The sequence below is a fragment of the Myodes glareolus genome, chromosome 2, assembly GCF_982192425.1.
Source record: "Myodes glareolus chromosome 2, mMyoGla1.1, whole genome shotgun sequence".
Classification (NCBI taxonomy): domain Eukaryota; kingdom Metazoa; phylum Chordata; class Mammalia; order Rodentia; family Cricetidae; genus Myodes; species Myodes glareolus.
In genome coordinates, this window is record NC_142027.1 from 125747746 (window position 1) to 125760636 (window position 12891).

A 12891-nucleotide genomic window follows, 5' to 3' on the forward strand; every position below is an offset into this window, starting at 1 on the left:
GTCTGGTATCTAGTCATCCCTGGACACTAAGCCAGGTAACAGCCAGTCCCCTGCCTCCCACACTCCTCTGGAGGTCCCGTGTCCCAGCCCCTGAAGATTAAGGACTCGGCCCAGTCCAGTACCTTAATGTCCCTGGTGCTGGAACCTCAGGTTTAAATAGCAGAGGTTCAAGCAGGGGTCACGAAACCAGAGCTGGGAGAGAAGACAAGTGGGAGGTGCAAAGTGGCATCCTGGAGGGCACGGTGACCCTCACAGTCACATGGGAGTTCTGTACATAGGGCAGTGCTGAGGGTGGAGAGCAGGTGCTGAGCCTGGGAGCAGCCGGGAAGGCCACATATGGGATTTGCTAATATGCCTTCCACCTGTAGGTCCTGGGACTGTCCCAGGGCAGCGTGAGTGACATGCTGTCAAGGCCGAAGCCATGGAGCAAACTGACACAGAAGGGCCGAGAGCCCTTCATCCGCATGCAGCTGTGGCTATCGGACCAACTGGGCCAGGGCCAGACCCCACCCCAGCAGCCCAGCACCACACAGGGTGAGTACAGGGGATACGGCCTCCGTAGGCTCTACCCCAGACCAGTGGCCTTGCTGACCCACCTCTGCCCCCTCCATCCTCCACACGATTCTACAGCCCCCAGTACTGTCACCTGGGACACGTGTTCCTAACCCACGCCCCCTTGCCCTCCTCTCTTCTACCCAGCAGAAGTAAGTGCTGAAGGCTTGGGCCCAAGAATTTAGAGCAGGTGGGACAGACAAAGCCATTGGAGCCCTGTACTCCCTCCCCCCCACAGGATCAAACTCACCAGCTCCCTAGAGACCCAGCATTGCTCTTCAGTCTGTCCTAGCACAGGCCTGGGCCAGCCAGCTGATCATTAATGAGGGCAGAGGCAGGGTGGAGCCTGAACTTAGCAGGGGAAGAGAACGGAGGCTCAGAGAGTCTCGGGGCCAGTGTGCAGGGCTGCCGGCGTCCTGTGGGTGGCACTTATTTGAGAATGTGGCTGCAGGCAGAAAGACTCACCTGCCCCAGAGACGGCAAAAAGGCCCAGGACCAGAGTCCAGATTTGACAGGATCCCCTGTTGGTGGGGATCCAGGGAAGCCATACCTTGAGTCACAGAAATAACCAGGACTGCCAGAGGGCTTCAAACCAGGACCGAGTGTTAGGTGACAGAATCGCAGGTCCCAGGTGACGGTTTCACTTTAAGCCATTGGACTAGAGCTCTCCTGTCAACTCGTGGCTACAAAACAGGGACAGGCTGTTGATAGATGGACAGACAGGCAAAGCGAGTGACAGACAGACATCTGGCAGAGACTGATGGGCAAGAGAGGCTGCAGACAGGTGGCAGATAGACCAAACAGGTGACAGACAGGCAAGCAGCCCTCTGGGGCGGAGACAGGAGGATTGCGAGCTCAAGGCCAGTTTTAGCAATGTATGAAGGCCCATATCTCCAAGTGGAATTGTTGAAAAGAGTTAACTACCGTTCATCAGTAGAATGTTTGCCTAGGATGAGCAAGGCCCTGGTTCAACTCCCAGTCCGACAGAAGAAGGAAAAGCTATGTAGCCTGAGGACCCTGGACAGTCCCTTCCTGGGATGCACTATGGTGGCTACAAGAAGCCTTAGTTCCAGTCTCAGCTCTGACAAGCCATCCTGCCCAGCCATGCCCAGTGGCAGTGACCACCACACTGTCTCTTGCCTACAGCCAGTCCCACTGAGCCGAGGTCCTCACCATCACCTCCCCCAAGCCCCACGGAGCCTGAAAAGACTTCCCAGGAGCCCCTGGGCCTGTCTCTGGAAAGCAGCAAAGAGAATCAGCAGCCTGAGGGTCGGGCCAGCTCCTCCCTGGGTGGGAAGCCCTTCTCAGGCAGCCAGGCTACAGGGGGCATCCAGGAGATGGTGGCCATGTCCCCAGAGCTGGACACATACTCCATCACCAAGAGGGTCAAGGAGGTCCTCACTGACAACAACCTAGGTACGTGGCGAGGCCGGGGCGCTGCCTGCAGCCCTAGATTGGCTCTTCTGGACTTGGAGCAAGGTGTCACTGGGATTCTCCAGTGACCTCAGGGCCAGCCTGGAGCTTCCATGTGAGACGCATGACTCCGACCAGGACTCCTGCTGAGGAACGAAAGGGAGGTGGCACTGCTTGGCTCTCAAAACTGCCCTGTGGCAGGCCTTAAGAAGCCCCAGCCAGCTCAAACCTTTAATCCCACCACTTGGAAGGCAGAGGCAGACAGGATCTCTGAGCTGAGCCTGGGCTACACAGTGAATTCCAGGACGGCCATGTCTCAAAAAAAAAAAAAAAAAAAAAATCTGTTCCCTGGAGCAATGATGATGCCTGCCCATGGGATCAGGGAGCAGGGTAACACGTTCCTCTGACTCAGAGATGCATGCCAGATCACACATGCAAGCCCAACAACTGTCACCACGGCTTTTATTATGAGAGAAAGATAATGTCCCGATACCCAACACGAACTGGGCATGGTACTCATTCAGTAATCCTAGCACTGTAGGAGGCTGAGACAGGAGGATAGCCTGACTGGGCTACAGCATGAGACCTTTTCTCAAAAAAAAAAAAAAGTTAAAAGTCAATAACAAAGGGTAGCCCAGCAGTGGTGGCACATACCTTTAACAGCACTCGGGAGACAGAGGCAGGTGGATCTCTGTGAGTTCGAGGCCAGCCTGGTCTACAGAGTGAGTTTCAGGACAGCCAGGGCTACACAAAGAAACCCTGTCTGAAAAACAAAAAAGCATGGGGGCTGGAAAGATGGTTCGGTAGCTAAAGACACTGGCTGCTCTTTCAGTTCCTAGCACCCACATGTGTAGCTCACAACCATCTACAACTCTAGTTCCAGGAATCTAGTGCCCTCTTCTGACCTCCCAGGGTATCAGACAGGCAGTGTTGCATAGACATACATGCAAGCAAAACACCCAGACACATAAATAAAATATAAAAACAAACGGGCAAAACCCTGGACCTGATGATGCACACCTGTAACTCAGAGTTAGAGGTGGGGCAGAAACAGGCCGATCCCTGGCCAGCCAGGAAATGGTGAGCTCCAGGTCCAGTCAGAGATCCCGTCTCCAAAAACCAAGGTTTAGAAAGCAATTGAGGAAGACACCCAAGGTTGACCTGTGGCCTCCACGGGAAGACAGTTGGAGCCAGGTGTGTCCTTCATCCCTGTCATCAGCACTTGAGAGCCTGGGGCAAGAGGATCACAAGTCTGAGCTACCAAGAGAGTCTTAGAACAAGAAGCTGAAAAGGGACAGGGGTGGCGGAAATGGGTAGCACAGAGCTTGCCCGACATACATGGGGCCTGTGGTTTGATCCCTGCACCCTCCCCACCAAAAACAATCTATAGCCCTGGTGACCTTGGGCAGGTGTCCCTCTAGGCTAATCCTGGGGGTAGACTTAATGGGTCAGAGGTCAGACACATTTGGAATTTGGATAGAATCCTCTAGGGTATCCTGGGGGTGGGGTCCAAGCTTGTGTACAGTACAGGGTGTGTGTTGGCAGTTTGGAGGGGTGGTCCCCTGGGAATGAAGAACCATCCTACAGAAAATTGGTTTTTGTGTTACTGCCCAGTGCCAACCCTCCCCAGTCCCTTGTGCAGAAAGAGTGCTGGGCCACCCTCCCTGGCCTGTTCCTCCTCTGACTCCCCTGGGAGTGGGTCCCTGTGCCTGACCTAGGTTGACAATTGCCCTCTGCCCTGTCCCCAGGGCAGCGGTTGTTTGGTGAGAGCATCCTGGGGCTGACACAGGGCTCGGTGTCAGATCTGCTGTCAAGGCCCAAACCCTGGCACAAGCTAAGCTTGAAGGGCCGGGAGCCCTTCGTGCGCATGCAGCTGTGGCTGAGTGACCCCCACAATGTGGAAAAGCTGCGGGACATGAAGAAGCTGGAGAAGAAAGGTGAGACCAGGTCGGGGTGGTTGGATAGCCACCCTGCCATAGGTGGCAGGTCCCTGCCATAGCCGAAGACCCCCAGCCGGCAGCAATCCCCCACCAAAATCACATGTGGCATCTCTCAGGCTGTCGACATCTCTGTGACATCCAGAGATGGCACATGGTCTTGCCAACGTCAGCAGCACACTGTTCCCAGCTCCCTGTCAGGCCTCTCTCTCCTCTGGATGAGCTCGATCCTCTGCCCCTTACCAAGCCTGTGGGGCAGAGAGCAGGCCCAGTAGTTCCTTCAAGGGCATGCTGGGAAAGTGTCACCATTGATAGTGCTTACCTAGCATCCCTGAAGCTCTGGATTCATTGGCCAACACTGCCTGAACCAGGCATGGTACCACACATCTATCATTTCCACACCGTCCAGGAGGTGGAGGTGGGCAGATCAGAAGTGTAGTGTCATCCTGGGCTACATAGTGAGTTCAAGGCCAGCCTGGATTGTGTGAGACCTTGTCTCAAATCAAATTAAGATACACCTCCAAGGACCTAAAGACTCCCACTAGACCCCACTGCTTAAAGTTCCCAATTCCTCCTCCCAGTATCACTCAGGTGGGCCTAAGCCTCTTAGAGCGAGTCTTTCTCTGTATGGCCAGCCAGCTCCCAGATAACCACACAGAGACTTAGTATTAATTATGAAAGCTCAGCCAATAGCTTGGGCTTGTTTCTAACTAGCTCTTGTAACTTAGTTTACTTTCTGCCACATGGCTTTATTACCTCATCTTCCTATTACCCATCCTGTTTGCTCTATGTCTGGCTGGCAAACCTGCCTTCTTCTTCCCAGCATTCACTCTGCCTTGAAAACCCTATCTAGCTGTTGACTGTTGAGCTTTTTACTAAACCAATCAAAGTGATGTAAAGGAACATCCCACAGCCACTTCTGGAGAACCTTCTAGATCTAAATGGCAGCAGAGCTTTTGCTGATGTTTTGTTGTGAGGTCACCATGCCTCCTACCAAGAGGGCTTATTCAAAGTGGCCCCTCACACAGCAAACTCTTGTGAAACTTAGTGGCACTTCTAACAGCCTTGCCGGCCACAGAGCTCCCTGGTTTGAGCGCCCTCTGACTGCAAGCACCCCTTCATGGCCTCTGGAGTGGCTGTGTTACCGAATACCCCCTAACCTCGGCCAGTCTCACAAGCAATAGCACAGGAGACAGGCGAGCATCTCGGCAGAGCCAAGGGAGCAGAACAGGACAGGAGTGGGGACACGGAGGGCTCTGCTGGACTGGCTGGCCACTGCCCCTGTAGATCTACCATCCCTGCCGAGTGGCAATGGCCCCTCACCCCGCCCCTCTCTCTGCAGCCTATCTGAAGCGCCGCTATGGACTCGTCAGCACAGGCTCGGACAGCGAGTCACCAGCTGCACATTCCGAGTGCCCCAGCCCCTGTCAGCAGCCACAGGAGCTGAGCCTCACGCAGGCCAAGAAGCCGCGCGTGGTGCTGGCACCCGCTGAGAAGGAGGCGCTGCGGAAGGCCTACCAGCTGGAGCCCTATCCCTCGCAGCAGACCATAGAGCTGCTGTCATTTCAGCTCAACCTCAAGACCAACACCGTCATCAACTGGTTCCACAACTACAGGTAGCCTGGAGCCCCAGGTCACGGATTGGCAGAGAGAGGGCCGCGGGGACACAGACACAGAGGGACCCAGTAGGTCATGGTAACACAGAGGGTCACAGGACACAGACAGACATAAGGAAGGCCAGGAGGTTCATGGGAACACCTGAGGGTTGTCCGGGCCTGGGGGCTGCAGCTGGATCGCAAAGCTGTTTCTAGATTCCCAGATGCACTAACTCTGTCACCTCTAGCTGAGGGACCCTGAGCCCTTCCCTGAGTCCCGTGTTGTAAGCTATAAACAAGACCACAGTGTATTCCCCTTGCCAGAACTGACAGTGTGACCCTAACATCACGCCCGCTCTGTGCTGTGGTCTAGGAAGGAATAGATCAGGAGTAGACCTGAGGCATCTCCGGCTGAAGCTAACTAGGATCTCGTGGTCTCTCTTACTCGTGAGGCCAAAGGAACACCTGCCCCGCTGCAGCCTCAGGTGTGGTGACTGCTCCAAGCATGGCCCCTTTCCATCCTCCAGTCTGGGTCTCAGAGGTCCCAAGTGCTGTGGCTTTGACCAGGCCACATGGTTTCCCGAGGCTGGCCTAGGACCCCCTGAAGGAGGCTTGGTGGAGACTGTAAGGATCATGTCTGAGATCCTACCCACTTTCTGAGCAAGAAGAGTCGCCAGGGTCCATGTGGCACTGTGGAAGGGTCTATTCATCTGTTCTGGGGCAGAGAGCTGTCCCAAGATCCCCAAGAAGGAAAAAGGTTAACAGGGGCGAGATACATATTCACCTCTTCCCAGCCTGCACCTTGGCATCACACACACCTTAGCTGTGTGGCCTTCAGCAGGTCACCGACCTCTCAGAGTCTCCTGACGATTCTACAAGATGAGACATGTCACTCTTGCCCCGCCCCCAGTGCCAAATCAGGGACTGTGGGAGTGAGCAGCCTACAGTAGAGCTTCTGCCCAGTGCAGACCTGGATGATGGCACAGCAGGAGACATGGGCCCTAACAGCTTTCTCTCCTCCTCTCCAGAGTGGCAATGGAGACACGTCTCAGCTTCTCATTTCTCATAGGAACTGAGCATTCTAACATCATCCATCACATTCTTTAAAAACATATCCACAGTGAGCTGGGCTCCAGAGATCAGGGGGTCAAAGCCGCCCTCCCTGAGCCTGATTGGCATATGTATGTCATGGGCCAAGTCATTTCACTTCAGCCTGATTAATATGGCAAAGAGAAGGAGAGAAGGAGCAGGTGCTTAGGGAAGAGGGCTTCTTAAAACTCCAGAAAACTTGAATGAAGAGGTCATGATGATCTGAGGTGGGTTTTGAAGAACAAATAAGAGCAATCTCAGCCGGGTGGTGCTGGTGAACACCTTCAGTCTTAGCACTCGGGAGGCATAGGCAGGCAGATCTCTGTGAGTTTGAGGCCAACCTGATCTATAAGAGCTAGACAGGACAGGCTCCAAAGCTACAAAGAAACCCTGTCTCAAAAAACAAACAAAAAAAGAGTGATCTCTGTGAGTTTAAGGCCAGCCTGGTCTACATAGTGGATTTCAAGCCAGCCACGGCTGCATAATGAGGCCCTGTCTCCATAAAAGGAAAAAAAGAAAAGAAGAAAATCACGCTTTCCATAAGTAGGGCCCTGGGTTCCAAACGCACCACGAGAAAGAAGGGGCCGGGCAATGCAGACAAGAGAGCTTGCCTGCACGATCATGAAGACCTGATTGTGATCCGCAACTCTCACTTTTTTTAGAGCCATGCATTGGGTCAGCCAGCTGGGCTCAGAGGGCACCCACGCCTCCTGATGATTTTGACAACCTGAGCTTGATCCCCAGGACCCACAAGGCTAAAGGAGAGTGCCAAGTCCCCTGAGGTGTTCTCTGACTTCTCACACACCCGTGCACTCTGGAGTGTATGCACACACACTGGATAAATATATGTAGTTTAAAATTTTAAAAAGAAAAGACACATAACACCTGTGATCCCAAAGCTAGGGAGGCAGAGACAGGAAGCTCCTGGGCTCACCAGGCGATCAGTCCAGCCAGTGTGAGTACCAAGTTCACCGAGAGAATGACTGTCTTAGAAGCTAAGGTGAAGAGTGATTGAGAAAGACACCAGACTGACCTCTGACCTCCATGGCTCCCCAAGACATTGAAGATAAAATAAGATGTATGAGTATGATGAACTTACTTCCCTATTCTTACTTTCTTATTGCTGTGATAGAACACTGACTGAAAACATCTTGGGGAGGAAAGGGTCATTTGGTTGACACCTCAGTTCATGGTCCATCATTGAGGGAGGTCAAGGCAGGAACTGAAGCAGAACCCATGGGAGGAGCTGCGTATTGGTCTGCTGACATGGCTGCTCCCTAGCTCGTGCTTAGCTAGGTTTTTTTTTTTTTCATACAGTGCAGAGCCTAGGGATGCTGCCCATGGTGAACGGGGCCCTCCTACATCAGTTAACAGTCAGGACAGTCTCTCACGAACACGGCATGGGACAGTCTATCAAGGCGGTCCTTCAGATGAGGTCGCCTCTTCCCAGGTTAAATCTAGGTTGTGTCAATTTGACAATAAAAGCTAACCACACATCAGCCACTGTTGGCTTCTGGCCTCCGTGCACACTCACGTACACACAGAAGTCTCAGTTACAGCGGCAGAGAGAAACATTAATTACATGGTGTTTGCTCAGCACCTTCTCTGTCCCAGGTGCTAAAGGGAGGGAGGCAGGCACTGCCCATCAGCTGCTGAGTTACAGTGTGGCAGTCTACACTACTGTAGTGAGCTGTGGGAAGGAGGAACAGTGGCCGCTGCTAAAGAACAGGGCTGGAAGGCACAGCTGTAGACGTGGGTGTTGCCCAGGGTGGTCGCTGCTCTTGCGGGCTGAGTCTGGGGTCAGCAGCCCCTGTCGAGCTCCAGACCCTCACCCTTGTCTCTACCACAGGTCCAGGATGCGCCGTGAGATGCTGGTGGAAGGAGCACAGGATGACCCAGACTTGGACCCAAGTGGGGGTCCCAGTGTCCTGCCACCAGGCCACACCCACATAGACCCCACCCCGCAGAGCCCTGACTCAGAGGCTGAGGACCAAAAGCCCCCAAAGAAGAGCCTGGAGCTGCAGGAATCTGGGAGCCCTGCACCCCTAGCAGCCCCAGACAGGGCTCTGGTGAGGATTAAGCAGGAGGAGGACATAGAGATGGACGAGGACAGCCAGCCCCTGGATGTAGGGGATCCAGACAGAGGACAAGGCAGCCCCAAAGAGGAGACTACCCATCCTCTGGGGAATAACAAACTCCCAGAGCTGGTCCCTGAGCCCTTCCCTTCAGACACGCCCAACCCAGACTGCCCCCCATTGCACATCTCTCAAGAAAAGGAGGTTGGAGAGCAGGTTCACTCAGACCCCCTGAGTTTCAAGTCCACTTCAGAATCCTCATGCTGCAGCCTGGAGGGGCCACCGAACTCCCCGTCTGCCATCTCTTCACCAGACCTCATGACATGTGTGTCACCCGTTCCCTCATCCTCAGCCCCCATCTCCCCATCCCTACCTGGTGCCCCACCTGCCAAAGTGCCGAGTGCCAGCCCCACTGCTGATACAGCTGCGGCTTTGCACCCCAGCACCAAGGTGAATCCCAACTTGCAGCGGCGACATGAGAAAATGGCCAACTTGAACAGTATTATCTACCGACTGGAGAGGGCTGCCAACCGGGAAGAGGCTTTGGAGTGGGAATTCTGAACCGGGGGTGAGAGACACACCCCAGTGGTCACCTTTCCTCCTCCTTTCTCTCTCCCAGATGGGGTGGGGCCAGAGAGGCAAGAACTCAGCCATGCAAATGTGGACAGCAATGTTACGTTTATTGTTGTAACACTAGTTACCTGAAGTTGTGTGTGAGCAGATGCCGCCAGCCCTGCTTGTAGGAAGCACTGGGATCCTGCCTTTGTCCCCTCCCCCACGGGAGGCAGGACCAAAACGACACCACATTCTCACCCAGAAACTCCAAACTCTTTTAGAAAAATAAAGAAATATTTATAGACCTCTTTCAGCTATTTTAATAAAGGATCCTTGGAATTTATTCCCAGCTGATGCTGTTTTGATATTAAAGAGTTATAAAATCAGATGCTGTCACGGCTGCTGTGGAGCAGACACAGAAGCTGTGTCATTTTTTTGCCATGAGATGAGATTAAAAGACAACTGTTCAAAGCCATCACGAAGCATTCTAAGACGGACCAAATTCAGAGAACACTTGGACTGCGGTTTGGTATTTTTTCCCTCATGCCTGTCTGTGAGACACAGCACGATGCTGCTGCCCTTCCAGAATCTGCGTTTTGCAAAGAAAAAGTCCAAAAGACTCTAAATGAAATCTCCATGCTGCAGAGGGTGGGACCGTGCTGGTGGCCTGTCTGCAGCCTCCATGTCACAGCAGTCCTGTCGCTGGTGGGAAATGTTGCCCTTAGCGAAAGTGGTGTGTTTCATAAAGGCCTCCACTCCCCGAGTTAGAAACCTTCTGTGTTATAAACAAAGTGTTTCCAGAACCTTTGGAAGCCAGGTGTGGGGGAGTTACTCAAAGAGAGTTGTTTATGTCAGAGTGACCCTAACTCCCATCCTGAATGGTGCCCGTACTTGGAAGGTTTCTCCTACGGTCTGAGCCAGGCCCTTTTTCCTAGAAAAGGAAAGTGTTGATTCACCATAGCCCCCAAAGCTTAGCAACCAGCTCCAAAAACTAGATCCATTCAGCCGGAAACCTCAACTCAGTTTCTCACCATCTTCGCAAGTTGACAACGGTGCATCCCTGGAATGTGTCCATGAGTCTGTGAAACTTGGAAAGGCCAAAGTCACCACAGCATGGCCACCACATCCCCACACAAGACCTGCCTGGGGTCAAAGATGTGACTCCCCTGACTCAGAAGCAGCCTTCCCCCAACATCCTGACTGGCTGCCAGGGAGAAAGGATGCTGGATGCCGTGGCCTCCATATCATAGCAGTGGTTGGATCTGCTGCTTTTATTCCTTTTCTCTCGCAGCCGTGGAAGCCGCACGGGTGAAGATGACAAACGTGGGGTCATCTCTGTTGCCGTTCAGTGCTCGAGGGGCAAACCGCTCTTCGGCGCAGTGACTCTCGTGAAATCATGTGAACCAAAAAGTTGGCAACCAGAAAGGGGGAAGAAAAAAGAATGTTCCGGAATTTCTAATTCTCGTGCGCCCAGCCAGGCTGCAGACAGGCCCTGGAAAACCTCTTTTCCACACACAACCCTGGCTATGCACCGAGAAGCTTTCCACTGTATACTTTTTATCCAGAGGAGGGTATTTTTATATTCTGACACTAGGAAACCATGGCCAGTTTTCAGAGGAATCCATTCTGGACAAACAAAGCCTGTCTTGGCCTCTGCCACCGCCATTGCCACACACACCCACAGGGAGACCTTGCCACTTTTCCTCTGGAAACTACATGTTGAGGTGATCCACGCCACACCTCGATGCTACTCAGCAGAATTCACCGTGACTTTACTGTGACGGGATTCGGTGTGACCTTTGAACACAGAAGCCTGGTTGTGCAGAAGCCCACGGGCCTGCAAACAGATCTGTCCGGTTCACATCCTACAACGGTTTGAATCAAAAAAACACACACACATGAACTGTTTCTATGAGAGATTGATGAACTTTGTCTAAAATTTTACATAAAGGGACACCTTCTGTAAACACGTCCCTAAATACAGAATTGTATAATAATCCCAGGTGTCCCCATCTGTTCTGGAGTTGGGGTGCAAGGTGGGTGCAGAGTTGGTCCTCAGAGGTATCGTACAAAATGAGGAATTTTTTAAATTTTTGTTTTGCGGGGTTTTGGTAGTGGTATGTTTGTTTTTTAAGACAAGGTCTCACTGTGTAGCCCAGGCTGGCCTAGAACTCATACAGATCTGCCTGCCTCTGCCTCTGCCTCCTGAGTGTTAGGATTAATTTCTTTATTATTATTAGGGTTTGTGTGGTGTGTATACCTGTGTGGCAATGAGAGAGCAGCTTGCCAGGGTTGATTCTGTGGGTTTCAGGGAGTTGAATTTGGGCCGTGAGGCTTGCATGATAAGTGTTTTTACCTGCTGAGCTACCTCACCAGCTCAAAATCATGTATTTAAAACTTAGGTTTTTTTGATTGCTTATTTGTTTATATATCTGTCAAGACAGGGTCTCACTGTATAGCCCTGGCTTACTTGGAACTTGCTATGTAAACCAGGCTGGCCTGGAACTCAAGAGATCTACATGCCTCTGCTTCCTGAGCGCTGGGATTAAAGGCGTGGGCCACCACCATTGGCTCCATGATTTGGTTTTGAGAAAGTCTCATGTGATCCAGGCCCTCAGACTCACTTTGTAGTGCTGGGATTATAGATATCCACCACCTCGCCCAACGAATACTGTTTCTCAGTTGAGTCCCAGCAGTCAAATATGGGGGTGTGTCTCTTAAGCACTGCAGATACCAACTTCTGAAAACTCTAAACTCTGCCTGTACTGGGCCACCATCTGTTGTGACCACAGTCAGCTGAGGAGTGGCCTCTCTTGCCAGTGGCCTGAGTGAGTACGGTAGCATCCGGTTGGTGACTGAGTGCAGGATCCCAGATGCTCTGAAGACAGCCTGGGACTGGAAGGCCAGTGGCCTAAAGGCTGGGTGGTTGGACTCTGGAGCCTGGGACTAGGGGTCAAGATTGAGCTTTGCTTTTTTATACTTGTGACCACAAACCACAACCATCAACCAGTCTATAAATGGAGTGGGGAATCGGTCTGTGCCAAAAGGGCCTTCCCCAGACTGGCACAGTGCTGCCCACTCCCAGATATATAATGCAGGCCTCAGTTTCCACATCTGTAAAATAGGGTGTTGCAGCAGTGACTCACAGTGCATTCTGGGGTGGCGTCTTGGAATTGTGTAGAGCATGGGTACACCTGTCCAGAGCCTGAACCAGGAACTTGACAACCATGTGACTGTCATCTGAAGCGGGAGGTGGAGGTGGGGGATGCCTCGTGCCTCAACCATCACTCACCCATGAACCAGAGCCACATGCAGTGGCTCAGATGGCTCATCGGTAAACCTTTCTACAACCCCTGATTTCCATATAGCCCCTTGTGGGAGGACTGGCTGACTCATTATCCCCACCATGGCTAGGAGAACTTGCCTGAATCCCAAAGGCCAGCTCCCAGGCAGCACAGGTTGGGGGTGGGGAAGCAATAACCAGAGCTGCCCCACAAAGGGTGACCTTGCAGGTTGGCCCAGGCCTCTCTGAGTCAGGGAGCTAGACTGCCTAGTTTCCATACCAACCCCACTTCTGAGAACTTGGTGTACATGAGGGAATGCCAGAAGCTCCCTAAGCTGCTTCCCCAGCTGTAAAATGGAGGTGGCTATACATTTCCTTACTGGGGACTGACC

General features: G+C 52.7%; 1 protein-coding gene across 7 annotated transcripts in view; it reads left to right on the forward strand.

The window, feature by feature from the left end:
* The window catches only part of Cux2 (cut like homeobox 2), a 175782-nt gene extending 164569 nt beyond the window's left edge, over nt 1-11213 (forward strand). For 6 of the 7 annotated variants that reach the window (XM_087903660.1, XM_087903661.1, XM_087903664.1 and 3 more), the window contains exons 18-22: nt 369-534; nt 1699-1968; nt 3714-3902; nt 5245-5518; nt 8436-11213. In XM_087903660.1, coding sequence (XP_087759786.1) covers nt 369-534; nt 1699-1968; nt 3714-3902; nt 5245-5518; nt 8436-9222 — 1686 coding nt within the window. In that variant the 3' untranslated portion in view covers nt 9223-11213. The remainder of the gene's footprint in view (nt 1-368; nt 535-1698; nt 1969-3713; nt 3903-5244; nt 5519-8435) is intronic. The other variant, XM_087903665.1, reaches the window with a different exon arrangement.
* Nucleotides 11214-12891: the final 1678 nt, after the last annotated feature.